This window comes from Aotus nancymaae, unplaced genomic scaffold (genome assembly GCF_030222135.1).
Source record: "Aotus nancymaae isolate 86718 unplaced genomic scaffold, 86718_ANA_hifiasm-v0.15.2.pri h1tg000033l, whole genome shotgun sequence".
In the NCBI taxonomy this organism is placed as follows: Eukaryota; Metazoa; Chordata; class Mammalia; order Primates; family Aotidae; genus Aotus; species Aotus nancymaae.
The window spans coordinates 43884080-43907237 of NW_026988447.1; the positions used below are offsets into that span (position 1 = coordinate 43884080).

At 38.4% G+C, this 23158-nt stretch overlaps 1 protein-coding gene across 2 annotated transcripts in view; it reads right to left on the reverse strand.

The window, feature by feature from the left end:
- Positions 1-12380: 12380 nt before the first annotated feature.
- BBS12 (Bardet-Biedl syndrome 12) overlaps positions 12381-23158 on the reverse strand; it is a 33948-nt gene continuing 23170 nt past the window's right edge. The window contains exon 2 of one of the 2 annotated variants that reach the window (XM_012473007.2): positions 12381-15706. In XM_012473007.2, coding sequence (XP_012328430.2) covers positions 13564-15690 — 2127 coding nt within the window. In that variant the 5' untranslated portion in view covers positions 15691-15706 and the 3' untranslated portion in view covers positions 12381-13563. The remainder of the gene's footprint in view (positions 15707-23158) is intronic. The other variant, XM_012473008.3, reaches the window with a different exon arrangement.

A 23158-nucleotide genomic window follows, 5' to 3' on the forward strand; every position in this document is an offset into this window, starting at 1 on the left:
TAGAGAGAGAGGAAGCTGAAAGGGTGAGATGGCCCGGTGCAGCTGAGTGGGTCCCTACCCTCCCCGACAGACCCCAGAGGGCTGAAGCTCTGACTCTAGTGGGTTGCGCAGCCAGTGCCACAGTTTGAGATGAACGCTGAATGATCCAGCCCAGTGGAGGAAGGGCACAACCCACCACTAGAGGGGTGGGACTGGGCTACATGTTTTAACAAAAAACACAGGAAGCCTACGTAGCAACGGGACGGTGTTCTCGACAACCCAGTAGTGCCTACAGGTCAGTGGAAGAGGTGGGCCTAATCTCTCCCCCCAGTATAAATAAAAAAGACACAGGAAGCTTACCTAGTAACCTGAAGGAGTCCGTAGAAACCCAGTAGCACCTCGACAGGCAGAAAAGCGACCTCATCAAGCAGCTCCCTGACAACACAGCCAGGTAAATCCAAAAAGATGGGGAAAAACCAGCACAAAAAAGATGAAACCCTCAAAGACCAGGACACCTCTTCTCCTTCAAGGTATCACAACTCCTCAACAACACAAGATCACAACTTGACCGAGAAGTGAGACAAATTGACAGAAACAGGCTTTAGAAGGTGGATAATAACAAACTTTTCTGAGCTAAATGAACGCGTTCTAACTCAATGCAAAGAAACAAAAAACCTTGAAAAAAGGTTAGATGAAATGCTAACTAGAATAACCAGCTTAGAGAAGAACATAAACGACTTGATGGAGTTGAAAAACACAGCACGAGAACTACGTGAAGCAAACACAACTTTTAATAGCCAAATCGATCAAGCATAAGAAAGGATATCAGAGATTGAAGATCAACTCAATGAAATAAAAAGAGAAGGCAAGACGAGAAAAAAGAGTGAAAAGAAATGAACAAAGCCTCCATAAATATGGGATTATGTGAAAAGACCTAATCTATGCTTATTGCTGTACCCGAAATATGACGGGGAGAATGAATCCAAGCTGGAAAACACACTCCAGGATATTATCCAGGAGTACTTCCCAAGCCTAGCAAGGCAGTCCAAATTTCAAATTCAAGAAATACAGAGAACTCCACAAAGATATTCCTCAAGAAGAACAACCCTAAGGCACATAATTGTCAGATTCACCAGGGTTGAAATGAAGGAAAAAATGCTAAGGGTAGCCAGAAAGAAAGGTCAGGTCACCCACAGAGGGAAGCCAATCAGACTCACAGCAGATCTCTCGGCAGAAACCCTACAAGCCAGAAGAGAGTGGGGGCCAATATTCAACATCCGTAAAGAAAAGAACTTTCAACCCAGAATCTTATATCCAGCCAAACTAAGCTTTGTAAATGAAGGAGAAATAAAATCCTTTATGGACAAGCACTTACTGAGAGATTTCGTCACCACCAGACCTGCCCTACAAGAGCTCCTGAAAGAAGCACTAAACAAGGAAAGGAACAAGTACCAGACACTGCAAAAGCAAACCAGATGGCAAAGACCAAAAATTCAATGAAGAAAATGAATCACTAATGGGAAAGAAAACCTCCCAGTAACAAAATGGCAGGATCAAATTCAAACATAACAATATTAACATTGAATGTAAATGGCCTAAACGCCCCAATTAAAAGACACAGACTGGCAAACTGGATAAAAAGTCAGAACCCATTGGTGTGCTGTATTCAGGAAACCCATAAAGAAACACATAGACTCAAAATAAAGGGATGGAAGAAGATTTACCAAGCAAATGGAGAACAAAAGAAAGCAGGGGTTACAATCCTAGTCTCTGATAAAATAGACTTCTAACCAACAAAGATCAAAAGAGACAAAGAAGGACACTACATAATGGCAAAAGGATCAATCCAACAAGAAGAGCTAACTATCCTAAATATATACACACCCAACACAGGAGCACCCAGATATATAAAGCAAGTTCTTAACGACCTAAAACGAGATTTAGACCCCCACACAATAATAGTGGGAGACTTCAACACTCCACTGTCAATATTAGACAGATCAACAAGACAGAAAATTAACAAGGACATACAGGACTTGAATGCAGAGCTGGACCAAGTAGACCTAATAGACATATACAGAATGCTCCACCCCAAATCCACAGAATATACATTTTTCTCAGGACCACATTGCACTTACTCTAAAATTGACCACATCATTGGAAGCAAATCACTCTTCAGCAAATGCAAAAGAACAGAAATCATAACAAACAGTCTATCAGACCACAGTGCAATCAGACTAGAACTCAGGATCAAGAAAGACACTCAAACCCGCACAACCACTTGGAAACTGAACAACTTGCTTCTGAGTGTCAACTGGATAAACAATGAAATGAAGGCAGAAATAAAGATGTTCTTCAAAACCAACCAGAATGAAGACAGAACTTACCAGAATCTCTGAGATACCTTTAAAGCAGTGTTGAGAGGGAAATTTATAGCAATAAATGCCCACCAGAGAAGAGAGGAAAGATCTAAAATCGACACCCTATCATCAAAATTGAAAGAGCTAGAGGAGCAAGATTAAAAAAAACTCAAAAGCTAGCAGAAGACAAGAAATAACTAAGATCAGAGCAGAACTGAAGGAGACAGAGACACAAAAAACCCTTCAAAAAATCAATAAATCCAGGAGCTGGTTTTTTGAAAAGATCAACAAAATAGACAGACTGCTAGCCAGATTAATAAAAAAGAAAAGGGAGAAGAATCATATAGATGCAATAAAAAATGATAAAGGGGATATCACCACTGACCCCACAGAAATACAAACTACCATCAGAGATTACTACAAACAGCTCTACTCACATAAACCAGTAAACCAGGAAGAAATGCATAAATTCCTAGACACTTGTACTCTACCAAGACTAAACCAGGAGAAAGTGGAAACCCTGAATAGACCAATAACAAGGGCTGAAGAAGCAGCAATCAATAGCCTACCAACCAAAAAAAGTCCAGGTCCAAACGGTTCACAGCCAAATTCTACCAGACATGCAAAGAGGAGCTGGTTCCATTCCTTCTGAAATTGTATCAAACAATGCAAAAGGAGGGAATCCTCCCTAGCTCATTTTATGAGACCAACATTAGCCTGATACCAAAACCAGGCAGAGACTCAACTAAAAAAGAAAACTTCAGGCCAATATCCATGATGAACATCTACACAAAAATCTTCAATAAAATACTGGCAAACAGATTGCAACAGCACATCTTATCCATCACGACCAAGTAGGCTTCATCCTGGGGATGCAAGGCTGGTTCAACATATGCAAATCCATAAATGTAATCCATCACATAAACGGAACCAAAGACAAGAACCACATGATTATCTCAATAGATGCAGAGAAGGCCTTCGATAAAATTCAACAGTCCTTCATGCTAAAAACTCTCAATAAACTAGGCACTGACAGAATGTATCATAAAATGATAAAAGCTATATATGACAAACCTACAGCCAATATCATACTGAATGGACAAAAGTTGGAAGAATTCCCTTTGAAATCAGGCACTCCTATTCAACATAGTATTGGAAGTTCTAGCCACCACTCCTATTCAACGTAGTATTGGAAGTTCTAGCCAGAGCAATCAGTCAAGAAAAAGAAATAAAGCATATTCAATTAGGAAAGGAGGAAGTCAAACTGTTTCTATTTGCAGATGACATGATTGTATATTTAGAAGACCCCATCGTCTCAGCCTAAAATCTTCTCAAACTGATAAGCAACTTCAGCAAAGTCTCAGGATACAAAATCAACGTGCAGAAATCACAAGCATTCCTATACACCAATAACAGACAAACAGAGAGTCAAATCAAGAGCAAATTCCCATTCACAATTGCTACAAAGAGAATAAAATACCTAGGAATACAACTAACAAAGGATGTAAAGGACCTCTTCAAGGAGAACTACAAACCACTGCTCAATGAAATAAGAGAGGGCACAAACGGATGGAGAAACATTCCATGCTCATGGTTAGGAAGAATCAATATCATGAAAATGGCCAGCCTGCCCAAAGTAATCTATAGATTCAATGCTATCCCCATCAAGCTACCAATGACCTTCTTCACAGAACTGGAAAAAGCGATATTAAACTTCATATGGAATCACAAAAGACTCCGCATAGCCAAGACAATCCTAAGCAAAAAGAACAAAGCCAGAGGCATCACACTGCTGGACTTCACACTATACTACAAGGCTACAGTAATCAAAACTGCATGGTACTGGTACCAAAACAGAGACATAGACCAATAGAACAGAACAGAGACCTCAGAAGAAACACCACATATCTACAACCATCTGATCTTTGACAAACCTGGCAAAAACAAGCAATGGGGAAAGGACTCCATGTTTAATAAATGGTGTTGGGAAAACTGGCTAGCAATGTGCAGAAAACAGAAACTGGACCACTACCTGTCATCTTACACTAAAATTAACTTGAGATGGATCAAAGATTTAAACATAAAACCTAACACCATAAAAACACTAGAAGAAAATGTAGGCAAAACCATCCAGGACATAGGCATAGGCAAGGACTTCATGACTAAAACACCAAAAGCAATGGCAATAAAAGCCCTGACAGACAAATGGGATCTAATGAAACTCCAGAGCGTCTGTACAGCAAAAGAAACCATCATTAGAGTGAATTGGCAACCAACAGAATGGGAAAAAATTTTTGCAATCTACCCATCTGACAAAGGGCTAATATCCAGAATCTACAAGGAACTAAAACAGATACACAAGAAAAAAATAAACAATCCCATTCAAAAGTGGGCAAAGGATATGAACAGACACTTTGCAAAAGAAGACATATATGAGGCCAACAAACATATGAAAAAATGCTCATCATCACTGGTCAGTAGAGAAATGCAAATCAAAACCACACTGAGATATCATCTCACGCCAGTTAGAATGTGATCATTAAAAAATCTGGAGACAACAGATGCTGGAGAGGATGTGGAGAAATAAGAACACCACACAGTTGGTGGGAGTGTAAATTAGTTCAACCATTGTGGAAGACAGTGTGGCAATTTCTCAAGGATCTAGAAATAGAAATTCCATTTGACCCAGCAATCCCATTACTGGGTATATACCCAAAGAACTATAAATCATTCTACTATAAAGACACATGCACATGTATGTTCATTGCAGCCCTGTGTACAATAGCAAAGACCAGGAACCAACCCAAATGCCCATCAATGATAGGCTGGACAAAGAAAATGTGGTACATTTACACCATTGAATACTACGCAGCCATAAAAAACGGTGAGTTCGTGTCCTTTTTACGGACTTGGATGAATCTGGAAACCATCATTCTCAGCAAACTGACACAAGAACAGAAAGCCAAACACCGTATGTTCTCACTCATAGGTGAGTGTTGAACAATGAGAACATGTGGATTCAGGGAGAGGAGCATCACACACTGGGGGCAGTTGGGGGGGTTAGGGGAGAGACAGTGGGGGGTGGGGAGGGAGAGAAGGGTGGAGAGGGATAACATGAGGAGAAATGCCAGATATAATATGCACCTAAAGTAAAATAAAAGTTATCAAACATTAACAAAAAAAAAAGAAAGAAAAATGTTTATTCAAATCTTTTGCCCATCTTTTGATCAGGTTATTAGATTTTTTTCCCTGTAGAGTTTTTTGAGCTCCTTATATATTCTGGTTATTAATCCCTTGTCAGTTGGGGAGTTTGCAAATATTTTCTCCCATTCTGGGTTGATTGTTTCCTTTGCTGTGCAAAAGCTTTTTAACTTGATGTGATCTCATTTGTCCATTTTTACTCTGGTTGCTTGTGCTTGTGGGGTACTACTCAAAAAAATCTTTCCCTGAGTCCAATGCCCTGGAGAGTTCTCCCAATGTTTTATTTTAGTAGTTTCAATTTGAGGTCTTAGATTTAAGTATTTAACCCATTTTGATTTGATTTTTATATACAGCAAGAGATAGGGGTCTAGTTTCATTCTTCTGCATATGGATATCCAGTTTTCCTAGCACCATTTATTAAAGATACTGTCTTTCCCCTAGCCCATGTTCTTGGCAACTTTGTGGAAAATGAGTTCACTGTAAGTGTGTGGATTTGTCTCTGGGTTCCCTATTCTGCTCCATTGGTCTATGTGTCTGTTTTAATGCCAGTACCATTCTGTTTTGGTTATTATAGGTCTGTAGGATAATTTGAAGTCAGGTAATGTGATTCCTCCAGTTTTGTTCTTTTTGCTTAGGGCAGCTTTGGCTATTTTTGTTTTTTTGTGGTGCCATGTAAATGTTAGGATTATTTTTTCTATTTCTGTGAAGAATTTCATTGGTATTTACACAGGGATTGCAATGAATTTGTAGATTGCTTTGGGTAGTATGGAGTATGGACATTTTAACAATATTGATTCTTTCAATCCATGAACATGGAATATATTTCCATTTTTTAGTGTCCTCTTCAATTTCTCTAATCAGTTTTATAGTTTTCATTATAGCGATCTTTTACTTTGGATTATTCCTACATATTTAATTTTATTTGTGGCTTTATAAATGAGATTACTTTTCAATTTCTTTTTCAGATTGCCCACTGTTGGCCTATAGAAATGCTACTGATTTTTGTATATCGATTTTGCATTCTGCAACTTTACTGAATTTATCAGTTCTAATAGTTTTTTGTGTAAGTCTTTAGATTCTTCTAAATATAAGATCATATCATCTGCAAACAAGGGTAATTTGACTTCTCTCATTCCAATTGGAAGCCCTTTATATCGTTTTCTTTTCTGATTGCTCTAGCCAGGACTTCCAGTATGTTTCAGTATATTGAATAACAGTGGTAAAAGTGGGCATCCTTGTTATGTTAACCTTTTTTCTTATACCAAGTTCATTTGACAAGAGATGGTTTTTCTTTTTTTCCCCCATGTTCAAATTACAAGGATTTTTGTATATTCCATAGAAAAAAAGACTGCTGTAAAGGAGGTGGACATGGACCAGGGTCAATTTCTCAGCTTCATGGCTCCAAGGCTCTCTCCTATTTTAATACAGGACTGAAAATATAGCCTTTCTGTGTAGCTTATCTCTGCTTGTCAAAGTCAAGTCTGGTTGGCAAGATTTTCTATCTCTAGTTCTGTGTTTCCTAGAGGTCAATGAACCTTGTCTTCAAGATTACATTTATTTTCAGTGATTTTCTTCCCCTAGATTATTCCACTGGGTCTACCACAACACCAGTCTAATAAAATGATGTTTTACCATTCCCAATCTAAATCTTACTTCTCCCTATTATAAATGATCCTGCCCTGCTGTATTTTACTTCTTTCCAGCACTTTTCCTCTCAAGCATGTGGGTCAGTCCTCCTGGAAGGACACATGTGCTGAATATTTCTGATATTCTTCAGGGTTTAAATCACCACAGGACATTCAATTCTCCTGTACCCACACATGCACATGCAGATGGGTTTTTGGTTTGCTTTTGGTGGTGGTTGTTTTGCATTCATCCAGAATGTACGGTCCATGAGTTAGTTCTCAAAACTGCTTACGCATAATTCTACTCAGGTAAAGTCCTCTCTTTTTGGAAGTACTTGTTAGTAATTTCGGTAGCTGCAGCTCATAGTAGCCTGATGGTGACCCCTTCACTCTTGCTGCTTCCCACCCTCCTTTCTGCTGATTCTGTATCTCTCCCATTACTGGGTAGGGAGGCACATCTGCCCATATTCCAGGAATTGTAGGAATTATATTGTTTATATTTCTTAAAGAGCTAATTAATACCTGGTCCAAGAGTAGTTATTTATCTTTGAGAAAACAGGCTTCTCTTGGGTGAAAAAATTTAGATGTGGAATACCTGCAAACATTTTTGTAGTCTATATTAAAAAGGCAGCTTAGTCTCACAAAGAGGTCAACACTGCGCTGGTCTTGTGGGAAATGTGTAACTGCTTATAGATAAGATTTCTTAGAAAACTCACTTACTTACATGAACCAAATTTATTCCAGGGACTGCTCTCAGTTTGCAAAGACTGAATTCCTAGAATAATTAAAACTTGAAGGTATTTCTTTTTATTTTAAGAATTTTTAAAGTGGCAGATAAACTCCATGATAGTATAAAGTTTTTTAGGATGTAGAAACAAAACATATTAATAAAATCTCTATTAGGGTGAGACTTCTAATCAAAGGAAAATATTAAATGAATTTATTAAATATTTAGCACTACTAATATATGCAAGTACCAATTTCATAAGAATTCCATTATATAAACTCAATTGAACATCTATGTCAATTAATATTAGTAACACTCATAATCTGTATAATACTTTAACAAAAATAAGTTTTAATATTATACAGAGGAAGAATAAAAGTATCAGTATCTACCTAGGTAAAATCATGTATTTAATTTTTCAAAACAGTTTAACACTCAACATTTCTATTATTCCAACTTAGAAAAAAGACTATATATATAACTGAGATAATTACCTGTGCAAGGTTTTCATGTGGTCACATTTAAAACAACCAACAAAACAAAAAAATTCATTAATTAGCACAATACAAAATGATATTATTTTACCATTCCCGAGCACGAAGATAATCAGGTACATCTCTAACATATTTAAATTAGCCCTATAAATAAGCCAGGCATTCTCTTTTCTTGTTTTGTTGCCGTACAGAAAAAAAAAAGTTTCATAGCATAACTAATGCTTAGGGACACAGACTTCAGAGCCAATAAAATTTTGGTTCAAATTCTAGTGCTACCACCTACCAGCTGTGAGACATTGGACTAATTTCTTAACCATACTAAGCCTGTTTTGTCATCTATAAAATGAAGAAAATGGATGTTGCAAAGATTGAGATAATATATGTATTACGAGTTTGTGTTCCTCTAAATTAATATATTGAAGCCCTAACTCCCAGTATCTCAGAATGTAACTGTATTTGGAGATAGGGTCCTTAAAGGGGTAATTAAAATAAGGCCACTGGGGTGGGCCATAATCCAGTCTGACTGGGGTCCTTATAAGAGGAAATTTGGACACAATAATAGACACCAGGGATGTGCACACACAGAGGGAAGACTGTGAGGACACAAGAAGATAGCCATCTACAAGCCAAGGAGTGAGGCCTCAGAAGAAACAAGTCCTTAACCTCAGTCTTCTGTTCTTCAAAACTATGGGAAAATAAATTCCTGTTGTTGAAGTCACCCAGTCTGTAGTACTTTGTTAAGGCAGTCCTAGCTAATTAATACAGCATGTAAAGGATTTAAAACAGTTTATGGAAAATGGTAAGTAATCGTAACTGTTACTGCTATTTTCACTATTTTCCCATGGCTCTTCTAATATTCAATTCCAAAAATTACACATGTAATTTAATCTTTAAATGTGGCTAAAGTAGCAAAAGACAAAGAATTTGTTGGGAGAGGCAGTCCACTATGGGCTCTGAGCATCCCTGCACATTCTTGCTGGGTACTGCCCTTTCTTTTTCTAGGCCACTTCCAAGAGTTGTGTATGCAAGTAGAAATCTTAAGGAAGGATGTAATATCTTCCTCCTGACAAAAAATAGGCTTGCTTCTGCTTACTATAACAGTGGTGACTCATCCAAGCTCAATGTTCCTCTCCTGTAACATAACCCATTATGTGTGCAGACATTCATTACAGGCTTTGTGTGTCATACAATGAGACTGGGGAAGCATATGAGACTGAAACAAATTAACATGAAGCTCTGGATACTATAAAGTCCTTTGTCTTTGATCCATGAGTCTCATGTCTTCTGCCAGCATCCCATGAAATTTTAACAGGCTAACTTGTTAGCATTTAGTTCATTTTGTGCTGCTATAATGGAATACTATAGACAGGGTATTTTATAGAAAACAGAAATTTATCTCCCACAGTTTTGGAGGCTGGGAAGTCCAAGATCAAGGATTTTGATGAGGGTCCAGTCTTTGCTTCCAAGATGGTGCCTTGGATGCTGCATCTTCCAGAGAGGCAGAACGCTGTGTTCTCACATGGAAGAAGGCAGAAAGACAAAAATGAACAAGCACTGAATTCCCACATGGCAGAAAAGCAGAAGAGGGTGAACCCACCCTGTAAGCTCTTTTTATAGTTGCATTAATCTATTCATAAGGGTGGAACCTTCATGACCTAAACACCTCCCATTAAGTTCCACCTCCTATTCCTGTTGCATTGGGGATTAAAAAATTCCCCACATATAAATTTCGGGGGGACACAGTCAGACCATAACATCTTGTAAGTAGGGTAAGATCTCAGACATTGCACGGTTCTTGACAATTTTGGCTAACAGAGCCACAGAAATAATTAATTGAGAGGTCATTAGACTGAGGTAGCTCTAGTACTCTGAGTTCCTATATAAACAAACTGAAACCCAAATCAGGGTGAAGGGCCCTAGCCTAGGAAAATGAAACTTAAGCATAACCTATCAGAAACTGCCAACTAAGCTCTAACTAGGGACTTTAGAAATTGCCAGTAAACCTCTAACCAGAGAATTTAAAGCTATTGCTCCACTTTAACTAATCAAATGTTTTCTTTGTCTTGCTTCCATAAACACATTTTGAAAGTTTTCCCCTTGAATCCCTTCACTGGAGCCCCAAACTGCCTGCAGTCTGAAGTTGTTCCATTCACAAATCACTGCCTGCTCAAATAAATCCGAAAATATTAATGTACCTAAGTTTCTTAATACTGGAAAACATGAAGGCCTTAATGGCTAGATTAGGAGATATGAGACAACTCTGGGATTTAGTAGTGAATGCTTTCATCCAAGTAGTGGGAAAAAAAGAGGGGAGTAGGCTTCCCTCTTACCTGTTAATGAATGTTTAGAGACTAAACAGTGACAAGTAGGGTTAAAACAAGCTACCCAAATGGTGTCTTGGTTGTTGCTCCCCCACTTCAGGGTGGGAGGCAGAAGATACTGACATGACAATGAGGCGGCATCTCCAGGGCCTTAGAAAACAAGAAATTTGGCTGCGGAGTCAAGGAGTCCACAAAGCTGAAACAAATGGTATCAGCAATAAGAAAAGAAAACTTTGACTAGATTGAAAATACAAGTTTGTTGAGGCTGAGTTGGGCAGTCAATCAAAACTAAAAGTACAGCCCTGTGTTGCTTAACCAAGGGGATACATTCTGAGAAATGCATCATGAGGCAATTTCACTGTTGTGTAAACATCAGAGTGTAGTTACACAAACCAAGATGGTACAGCCTACTATATACCTAGGCTATACGGTATAGCCTATTGATCCTAGGCTACAAATCTGTACAGCATGTGACTGTACAGAATAACATAGGCAACTGTAACACAATGGTAAGTATTTGTGTCTAAACCTAACGAAACACAAAAAAGATACAGTAAAAATATGGTATTAGAATTTTCATCATCTATATGTGATCCATATAATGACTAAAATGTCATTATACAATATGGGTTTGAATTGCATGGGTCCGCTTACACATTAATTTTTTTCTGCTTCTGCCACCCCTGAGACAGAAATACCAGCCCCTCTTCCTCCTCTTCTTCAGCCTACTCAATATGAAGATAATGAGGATGACAGCCTTTAATATGATCCACTTCCATTTGATGAATAGTAAGTGTATTTTCTCTTCCTTGTGATTTTGGTAACTTTTTTTTCTAGCTTACTTTACTGTTAAGAATACATTATGTAATACATATACAAAATATTTGTTATGTTACCGGTAAGGCTATGGTCAACAGTTAGGCTATTAGTAAAGTTTTGGGGGAGTCAAAAGTTATATGCAGGCTGGGCGTGGTGGCACATGCCTATAATCCCAGCACTTTGGGAGGTCACAACAGGCAGATTGCCTGAGCTCAGTTTGAGACTACTCTGGGCAACGTGGTGAAACCCCGCCTCTACTAAAATACAAAAAATTAGCCAGGTATGGTGGCAGGTGCCTGTAGTCCCAGCTATTCAGGAGACTGAGGCAGGAGAATCGCTTGAACCCAGAAGGCAGAGGCTGCAGTAAGCCAAAATCACACCACTGCACTCCAGCTTCAGCAACAGGGGGAGACTCTGTCTCCACAAAAGCCAAAAAAGTTATATGCAGATTTTTTTATTGTGCAGGGGGTTGTTATCCCTGACCCTTGTGTTGTTCAAAGGTCAACTGTAGATGACGTTCTAGTGGTTGAAATCAGAAGCCACTTCCAACAGCTTTGACTGTGGTTTTCATACCTCTACCAGTAGGAATGGCTGGTAAACCCAGAAAAATTTAGGGTCCTGTTTGACCAGTTGTTTTCTGAGACTGGAGAGATTTATAGCACTAATCCCTTTGCAATGAAACAAATAAATGCTGTATCTTTGGCCTCACCAGCAAAAAGGAGGCTCAACACAGTACTAAGACTTTATCAGTATAGGAGGCAGTACATGATGCCATCAATGGAGGCTCCCAGATGTGAACATGTAGAAACGCAGGGATCAGCACAATCTTGTTTCATTCAGACTGATCTTACGCTTCTCTTAATGTCTGAGTGGCTTTGCATTATACCATGTATGGTAATTGAGGCTAAAACTACTTGGTAACACTACTCATATGACTTAAATCCACATATGATGATTTAAATCAGGTTTGACAATAATGCTGAACTAGAGTAACCTGGACCCTTTGGGGTTATGTACTTGTATGTGGGGAAAATAAGCCATATAAGAGCTCTCTATAGGGAACAGGGTGTTTTTTGGCCCAGCTCTTGCACCCATAATTATTGGCAATAACACCACATAACGGCAGGTCAGTCAAAGCTCCCTTTCTTGGGTCATAATGTATAATAAATTGGTCCTTCACTACATTCTGGCTGCCTAATAAAAAGACCTATTGGTCCTCCGCTGGAACTTACAGTTGACCGAGTCAAGACCTTGGACGACAGGACAGAGGTTAACACTGCAGGTTGGCTTCATCCTGCTTCTGTGTCTGATGGTAATAGCCTTCATTAACTGCTATGAGACCAAATGGACAAATGTGGTATTGACTAAACAACTTGACTGTCAGATTAATCAGAGTGGCATACTCATGTGAAAATTCAAGTTTGCCCAAGAACATGTCAGGCTGAGGAGCAGACTGCTAGAAGAGACTATCCACTATGGACTTGAGTGTCCCTACATACTTACTAGGTATGCCAAGAATACAATACAATATTTTTACATGGTCTATGTCCCAGGCTTGTGTTTACACTAAGCAACCTTGAATATGAGGTAATAACTCCCTTTGGACAAAGACTAGGATGTTTTTTTGCTTACTATAAAAGCAGTTACTATCCCAAGCTCAGTCTTTCTCTCTTACAACTTAACCCACTGTGTGCAGGCTTTCATCATGGGCCCTTTGTGTTCCTCCTATGGGAACTAGGAAAATGAACTGAATAAAACCAACATGAAGCTCTGGCTACAGCTTTTGCTGTCAATAAGAAAAGTCCTTTGTTTCTGACCCAGGTGTCTTGTATATTCTGTAGCATCCCATGAAACAGTAACAGGTTAATTTGTTAGCTTATAAGTAGGGTAAAATCTCAGACCATGCACAGTTATTGACAGACATCAATTCTTGGCGACAGCTGGCATTTTAGGCACCATGAGTTGGCTATCAATAAATTTATTTTATTAGAAAGACATATTATGAAAAATTATTTTCCAAAGACTTAGCCAATAACATTACAAAAATAAAAAGCCCTCTAATTCCTGTGAATTTATCTGTGTGTGCCCACATCCGGTAATTATTTCACTGTCCGTCTGAAGTACTAACAGTACTAAATCCAATGCTCGGCGCCACGCCTCAATCTTTGGTGTAACAACATCATAAACTCTTGGAATCTGCTCCAGTTTATTTGAAATGTCTGAATTAAAAATTCTACTATTTAGTTTACTATATTCATTCAAGATGTAAGATGAAGGAGAGCCAGAGTCTGTTGCATTTTGCAGATGATGTTGAATGTATGTGCTGGCTTCAAATTCCGATGAGTAATTGGCAGTGTTATATAGGAGAGTTGAAAGGTATTTCTGCCATCCATTTGCCAGGAGTTTAAGCACAGTTGGTCTATATATTGCTAGAGATGAAGCCAGCCAAGAGGAAGTATTAGGGAGCCACCCTGAGCAGGCATGGTTTTCTTTTTTCAGAGATTGTTCTGCAAGAATTTGAAGAGAGCTAAGACACAAAAATTCAACTGCACCACCTCCAAGGAAGACCTTTTCCTCTTTTAGAGCATAATACAAACGATAGGCACAAGTCCAGAACCTATCTTCTTTGCTTTGCATCTGAGCAGTAACTGGGCTAGTGAGCACAGCTGTAACCAAATTAATCCCTTCTATTTTTAATAAGATTGCAATTCTGTTGTTCCTATCTACAACATCCAAGGGACTGCTTCTCCAGAAGGTTACACAGACCCCACTGCCCACACAATTTTCATTCACTTGTGTAATGTAGGCCACCTGTATTGCTCCTGCAGCCTCTGCAAAAGCCTGCATCACACTGCCATTCACTGAGCCAATTACCAACCGTTTACTGTTTATACATTTTTCAATCAAGTGTTCAGACACATTTCCTTGTACCAGGACAAGGTTCACATTGAACTGAATTAATATCTGTAATATGTGATTTGCCCACAGTTCTTCTGAGCTGTCTTTTTGAAGCTTCATGCTATCTAACACGGTTTTAATATTTGCAGACTTATTAAATCCCAGGTGGCGATAATTCTCTGTGAGGTCACCTTCAATGAGAACTATTCGGACAGGCTGATTCTGCAATTCCTTGATCACAGTAGTATTAGATACTGAGACAACAGTGATATATCCTGGACAAACACAAGAAGTTGTTTCAGGTAAGCCTGGTAGAGAGCAAGTAAAAATTCTAGAAATGTCAAACATAAATGGTATCATACAGTTGCCTCGTTGCACACAAGCATTCTGATATTGCAGCCGTACTGCTTCTTCTACTAACTTCATGCTGCTGTGATCTCCATGACTCAAGCCTACTGCCAACTCTATCAAATCTTTACATCTGTAAGTTTTGAGGGTAGCTGTAACATGTTCTTGAAATACATCTGGTTTGCTTACCCGTTCAGTATTATCTGTCCTATTGAAATGCCTACTGTGGATTAGTACTGAGTTTCTGCAGCAGGTATCTGCAAGCAGACTGTTTTTCAGAGTTCGCGATGTGTTCTTATCTGCTTCAACCTCAGTCCGAGGTTTAAAGAATTCAGATGATTTAAGAGGCCTCCCAGAAGGATTGGAAATGGTCAATGTTTGAGAGGTAACATCTTTGAGACCATGCTCTTCCTCTATCAAGTCAGTATCTGAAGGGATCTGAAGAAAAGGACTCAAACTTACACTAAATGTTTCAAGTTGAGAAAATGTCTTTTTGTTGTCCATACGGTCAAATATATTGTGAACAGGTACTTGAAGAGAAATTACCTCTTCACTACAAATGTTTAAGCCTTCTGACATTACTGACACTATTATGGAAATGGGGACACCGAGATGAAGACATTCTTCAACTGCACTGCTCCAAGCACCAACAAGAAACAAGAGTGTACTGGTTCCAGTTCTATATGTGTTATTTTGTGCTTGAACTGCTTCACTGAGAAGCTGCCCCACTGCACTGGTTAAATCCAAACTTTTAAGAAGCCTTACTGTTGAACTGATTAATACACTTTCATGATATTCTTCATCTATAATAAATTTGGATGATTTTAGTGGGCCTAGGAAAGTTCTTCCCGTTTCTGCGAATGATGAAAGTTGTTGAAGTCCCATGTGTCTTCTTTTGTTTATGACTCTGCAAGCCATCACCACGTATAGTGATCTGCAAATAAAATAAAAACTTGGAACTTTATTCAGTATAATTCATAGTTATAAATGCTATATAGAAATAAAAATAAGATATGGTCCCTGCTTTTGAGGCACATATAATTTCCATTAAAAGTGGTCAGTGCAATGATACATATAATTCTATTAATGACAAAGGTATGGGGGAATGGAAGATAAGCACTCCAACCAACAGAGGAAATGAAGCATGAGGGCCGTAGGCAATGTTTCCAGAAGGCAATTCTTGGAATGGGTCTTGAAGAATAACTGGAGAGTTCCAAGTTGAAGGAGGTAGTAGTAAATGCACATATATGTGAAAAAAACATAGTGTATTGGGGGAAACAGAAGCAATCTGGTTTTATGAGAATATAAAAAAATGTAGTGGAACGGCTGGGCTCAGTGGTTCACACCTGTAATCCCAGCACTTTGGGAGGCTGAGGAGGGTGGATCATGAGGTCAGGAGTTCGAGACCAGCCTGGCCAATATGGTGAAACCCCATCTCTACTAAAAATACAGAAATTAGCTGGGCGTAGTGGTGCGTGCCTATAGTCCCAGCTACTAAGGAGGCTGAGGCAGAAGAATCGCTTGAACCTGGGAGGTGGAGGTTGCAGTGAGCTGAGATCGTGCCACCGCACTCCAGCTTGGGCAACAGAGTGAGACTCCGTCTCAACAACAACAACAAAAAAACGTAGTGGAGAACAGTAGGAAATGAAGCTTCAGAAGAGGAAAGGAGTCAGTTTATGAAGGGCATTATGTGCATGGCAAGGAGCTTAAACTTGATCCTGTAATGGTCGCTGTCCAGGTTGGAGATAGTTATCATAGAATGGTGATGCCCAAACAACTGAAATGTTTCCAGTACACAAACCAAAACAGTCAACATTACCAGGTGATACAGACTATTTGTTTATTATGAAACTAGTAAACCACAGCATATTCCATTATACATTATAGCACTACAAACATCTCTAGTCATTCCTTCATTTGTTCATTCATTCATTCATGCATTCAGTATTTCTTAAGCACATACAGTGTACCAGGAGGCACTGTGTTAATTGCTGGCATTACAAACATAAAGATTAAGTCACATATTCTGCCGTCAAGGAGCTCCCAATCTAATTATGCAGAGAGATATGAAAATGAAGCATCAAAATCCATCGTGAGGAGTGCTGAGAACAAGTCTCTTCAAAGCAAGACACAACCATGGATTCATTCCACCACAGGTTCAATAGAAAAAGTGCATGGCATTTCTCCTCCTCTTCAGAATAATGAATGCTTGACATAGCTTTCATCACTGTCTTTCAGTTCCATTGTTACAAGGGAGATCCCCAGCATTACGAGTCACAGCGAACCCAGAAATGATTAGCGTTCTTTTTATTTTTTAGACAGGGTCTTGCTCTGTCGCCCAGACTGGAGTGCAGTGGCATGACTCACTGCAGCCTCGACCTCGGGTGACTCTCCCACCTCAGCTTCCCAAGGAACTGGGACTACAAGTACATGCCACTTCACCTGGCTAATTTATATATATATATTTTTTTTGTAGAGATGAGATTTCCCCATGTTGCCCAGTCTGGTCTCCAAGTCCCAGGCTCAAGCAATCCTCCTGCCTAGGCCTCTCAAAGTGCTGGGATTACAGGTGTGAGCCACTACACCCAGCCAGCATCCTTTTTTTTTTTTTTTTTTTTTTTGAGACAGAGTCTTGCTCTGTCTCCCAGGCTGGAGTGCAGTGGCACAATCTCAGCTCACTCACTGCAACCTCTGCCTCCTGGGTTTAAGTAATTCTCCTTCCTCAGTCTCCTGAGTAGCTGGGACTACAGGTGTGCACTACCATGCCCGGCTAATTTTTGTATTTTTAGTAGAGACAGGGTTTCACCATGTTGGCCAGGCTGGTCTTGAACTCCTGAACCATGATTCACCCGCCTCGGCCTCCCAAAGTTCTGGTATTACAGGCACAAGCCACCGTACCTAGCCCCAGCCAGCAATCTTAGTGTTTGCTTACAAAGGTGTTTCTCTATCAAACTCTTCCATTCACCTAAAGAAAACCATTTATGATGCATCTTAAAGAAAGCATGCTTACATTTGCCTTTTATTGCCAGATTTCACTACTTGGCCTTATAGGACCCAAATGGTGGTGGCAGGTCAGGAACTGGGGCATGGGACGTGTTCTAATAACATACGGTAAACATGTAGGATAGAGACAGCTTGTCATTGCAGAGGTGCCTGACTGCCACTGAGCCTCACTCCTATACTCACCCAACACATAGTTAATGAGGAGCTACCCCTAACTCCCCACAACCGCATGCCCTCTGAAGCTGTCCACAGGGGCTGCTGTGCCCTTGGCACGTGCCCTTGAGGACTGATCCCACTTGGCCACACAGGGGTTTATGCTCCAGGGTCTTTGAAAGGAGAATTCCTGCTCTTCAACTTTCAAGCCTAAGCCACATTCCAAGAGCTGCTTCTTCCTCTAGAAGAACTTGCTTTTCATTGGTCATTCATGATTTGGGTGAAAAGGTGGAGTCTGTAGTTCTTACTTGCTTAATGCAAAAGGCCTGACTATAGTATTGTGGGGCATCCAGCCACAGGCATGAAAAGGAGGAACAAGTATCTTTGTTTAACTTTTTAATGAACTGTTTGTTTTCCATAACAGCGGAACATTCCCACTGGCAATGTATGAGGGTTTCAATTTCTCCACATCCTGACTGCATTAGCTTCCTAGGGCTGCCTTACCAAATTACCCCAAACAACTGGGTAGCTTAAAATATTACACATTTATTATTTTTATTATTTCACAGTTTTGGAGTCTAGAAGCCCAAACTCAAAATGTTGGCAGGGCTATGCTCCTTCTGAAGGATCAAGGGAAGAATCATTTTCTGCTTCCTCCAGCTTCTAGTTGCTCCTGGTGGTCCTTGGCTTCTGACTGCCTAACTCTAATCTCTGCCTCTGTTTCATATGGCCTTCTTATAACCCAGTGATACCAGTCATTGCATTCAAGGCCCACCTTAATCCAGTATGACCTCACTTTAGCTAATTACATCTACAAAGAACCTATTTTCAAATAAGATGATATTTTGAGATGCTAGAAGGACATGAATTGGGGGTAGGGTGGGGGGAAATATTCAGTCCAGTGTACTCAACAACACTTTCCACTTCTGCTTTTGTAACATTACAGATATCCTAGTGAATGTGAAGTGGTATCTCACTGTGTTTTTGACTTGCATTTTCCTCATATTGAGCATCTTTTCATGTACATTGGCCATTTGTGTATATTTTTTGGAGAAATGTCTACTCAAGTCTTTTGACCATTTAAAAAAAGATCAGTTAGTCTTTTGTTGGTAAGTTTAAGAGTTACTTATACATTCTGGACACTAGAGCCTTATCAAACTATGATTTGCAAATATTTTCTCATTCTGTAGGTTATTTTCTACTTTTTTGATAATATACTTTTGTTTTGATGAAATCTAATTTACCTATTTTTGTTGTTGTTGTTGCTAATATTATTTGTGTCATAGCTAAAAATCCATTGCCAAATCCAAGGTCATGAAGATTTATCCCAATGTTTTCTTCACAGAGTTTTATAGTTTCATCTCTTAATTTATTGACCCATTTTGAGTTAATTTACGTATACAATTTAAAGTAGGAGTCCAACTTTATTCTTTTGCATGAGGATATACAATTGACCCAGTGCCATTTGGTGAAGAGACAATTCTTTTCCCAATTGAGTGGCCTTAGCATCTTCGTCAAAAATCAATTGGCCAGAGATGTCTATGGATTTATTTCTGGACTCGTAATTCAATTCCATCAGTCTATACATTCATCCTTATGCCAGTACCACGTTTTTATTACTATAGCTTTGTAGTAAGTTTTGAAATCAGGAAGTAAGAGATGCCAAATTTGTTCTTCCCTTTGTTTAGCTTTTATATTTATGTTCATAATTCATCTTAAACTAACTTTTGTAAATGGTGTGAGGTAGGGTTTCTTCTTACCTCATGGATACCAAGTTGCTCCAGAATAATTTGTTGAAAGGACAACCTTGAAAAGACAAGACTGTCTTTTTGTTTTTGTTTTTCATTTCTAACATGTTATGATAGCTTACTAAGTTTGAGGCATTTTACAAGTATTATATAATGTAGCATTCACAACAACAAAAACATGAGGGAGATACGATATTTTAGTGATGTGGAAAATGAAGCAGAATAGTTACATAACATACACAAAATTTCACAGCTAATTTGTAAAAGGCTATGGACTAAAACCCAGGTTTGTCTAATGTCAAAGTCTATATAATTCCACTTTTTAGCTGCCCCTCATCCAGCATGATAGCAATTCACCTTCTCTTCTTTAGAATTTTTTACTGTATTTCCCTCTTCCAAACCTTTCTGCCTTTTTCCAAGCCTTATTCATACTCTTAACTTGTACATGTATCAGAGTCTCTGCTTATGAGCTCCTTTTTATACTATGCTTATTAAATCACAAGATATTACTAAGAGTAGCAAAGTCAGAGAGAACTTAGAGCAAACAGAAAAAGTCATGGGGTATTTCGAATTTAATCTGTATTTAATTTATGTGAAAAAGTTTCCTAGATAGAAAAGGCATGAAGTTATTTTAATACAACCAATGTATAAGCAAAAAGTCACATAAAACTGATACCAAAATCAATATTCAAGATAAATCTGCTTTGGCATTTGAAAAAACTATTCCAAGTTTTAGTAATTTTTTTAAAAAGTCTTAGCATTCCCAACTTTAGAAGAGCCCCTAAATTATTATTTTGAACAGGTTACAACTGGCTATAATTAAGATAAAATAAAAACAAAAAAAAATGCCTTATCCTCTAACAGATTGGGTATATAAAGGCAAAAACAGCACAGGGGATAACAAAGCGATAATTTCAAAGATGATAAGTACTTCTGGCAACTCTTCATATCATTGCACAGACACAATCTGATTCTTGTCCTGCTATGCATGTCCTGCTATGCACCAATGTTTTCCATAAACAGTTCTCTGTTTTCACTACTTGCCAGCTTAATGTTTCTTGGACTTTCTAAGAGTGTAATGGAAGAGCAGAGTCAGACTATTTAACTGGAATTTTGACATTAGAAGAAGTTTTCTTTTCCAGAGATCACGTCCAGTTTTGTCTAAGGTACTCAGTTTAGAGTAATAAGACACGCAATGCTTTTAGGAGCTGCATTTTGAAAAATAACAGTATTTTCTTGATGGGCATGATCAGTCTTTTCATCATCTAAATCAACTGTTTGCTCATCTCCAGTCTACTCCCAATACAGAAATCTAATGATATCACTCTACTGTTTAAAAACCTCTAACTCAGAAAATAAAGCTTTATGCCTTTGACACAAGAGTCCCTTTTAAAAACGAACTCATATCCTTTCACTCCTAGGCTCAAAATTTTGCGAGGCCTACCCATTTCGTTTAGAGTCAAAGTCAAAGTCCTTACAATGCCCTAATTATCTGCAGTCCTTTCTTTACCCTTCTGACTTTATCACTATTTTATCCTTCAGCCACTTTGTTCTGGCCTCCTTTTTGTCATACTTTGCATGTTCCTTATCTTAATGTTTTTGTTCTAGTTGTTCCCTCTTTCTGGAATGCTCTTCCCCAGGAAATCTATTGCTGCATCACCTTCAAATATTTTCTCAAATTTTCTGCTTTTCAATGAGGCCCACTCTGAGCACTTTACTGAATACCACAAATCCTCTTTTCCCTCTGTACTCTGGATTTCTTCCATCTGTTCGACTTTCTTTTTTCTATAACACTTACCCCGTTATAAAACAGGATATAGTTTACTTATTTATTTTTTATAGACTACATCTTTCTCTTGGAATGTAATTTCCAGGAAGGTAATTTTAGTCAATGACATATATCCTGAGTATCTAGAATATTGCCTGACACACAGCAAGTACTCTATAAATATTTGGTAAATGAATGAATTTTTTGTTTTGCCATATTTGTTCCCCCAAATTTAAGTACAAAACTGAAGCAAGAGAAAACAGATGCCACTTTTAGTATTTCTCCAACATAAATATAAGGTTCAACCATCCTTGGAGTTGACATGATTCCTATTTGGTACCGCCTTAGTTGAGGCCCTTTAATTGCTTCCAATGAGGGTTCCTCCTTCACATGGTGGTCAGAATTAGCACCGATAAAGCGCAAACCTAAACAGATTACTCCACTGCCAAAAAACATCTATTTATCTTAAAAAAGAAAGTCTTTACTCCTTGGCTTGATATCTGTGCCCTACAATCTAACCTCGACCTAATTTATGACTCCTTTTCCACCTTTCCTTATAACCCTCACGATCTTGTCACACTAGAACATATCATTTATTTTCACTAAGCGATACTGATTTGAATATTCTACATTTTCTTCATCTCCATGAAGCTATAGAACTTTCATGACCCAAGGCAAATGCCTCATTTCCTAACAGGCCTTCTTTAATGCCCTAGAGTTGTCCCTCCTTACTGTACTCCCAAGGTACTTTCTATATCCATCGACGAAAGCAGATTAAAAACACCCTGTATTAAAAACATTGTATTATGTTTGTGTCTCACTCCTCCACTAATCTGTAGATTCCTTAGTTATTCATCTTTTATGTTCTACTTTTATTTTTTTTAAACGCACCAGTAGTTGTCATAGTGTATGTCATATAGAAGATAATGATGATGATTAATGTTCTAAAGTGCAGTAAGATTCGTTAATGGCTATTTTTCAAAACTGATTACGTCCTACTCAAGATATAGAAATTGGAATCTGAGCCTATAATTAAAAAAATATTTAACTAGCAGTAAATATTCCAAATATAAAAGCCTAAATCATAGAGTGATATAAAAATAGGTTAATATACTACTCAGCCTTTTAATTGTCATTAGATCAAACATGATCCAAGAGCTCCTAGAAATTAGGATTAGGTTGGGAATATACTTGGTCGCTATTCATTTCTGGGTCTCAGAATCCCTTAATATTAGTATTAAAAATCAAGTATATTACCTTGAAACTGTCAAGAGCAATTTTCCAAGTGAGAAAAATGACATGAAAATCATATACTAAAGTGACAACATTTTACTTAACTCAAAAATTATCTTGAATTTGCACCATTTTAATTTTCACTGAGCAACTTTATATGGAAAAATCACCTGCAATATGAGGATAACCTTACCTATTTTCCAGAAGCCTAATGAGATTTTTATCAATGATTACAACGCTTGGGTGTCTGTCTGGGATGTCATATGAACAAGACAGGCTGATTGATGGCTTTGGAAAATGTGCAATGTTTCTACTTACTAAAGCATGAAAAGTAATTTGACAGAGTGCTTCAAGAATGTACTTTGCACATGTTTTCCTGCCCTACCTTCGGGAGATGAGTGAGACAAAAGAAAAAGACTAAAGTTAGTATTCTTCCTGAATCTATTTAGAATCCAGTATGGTTTTCAGAAAATATCTACTC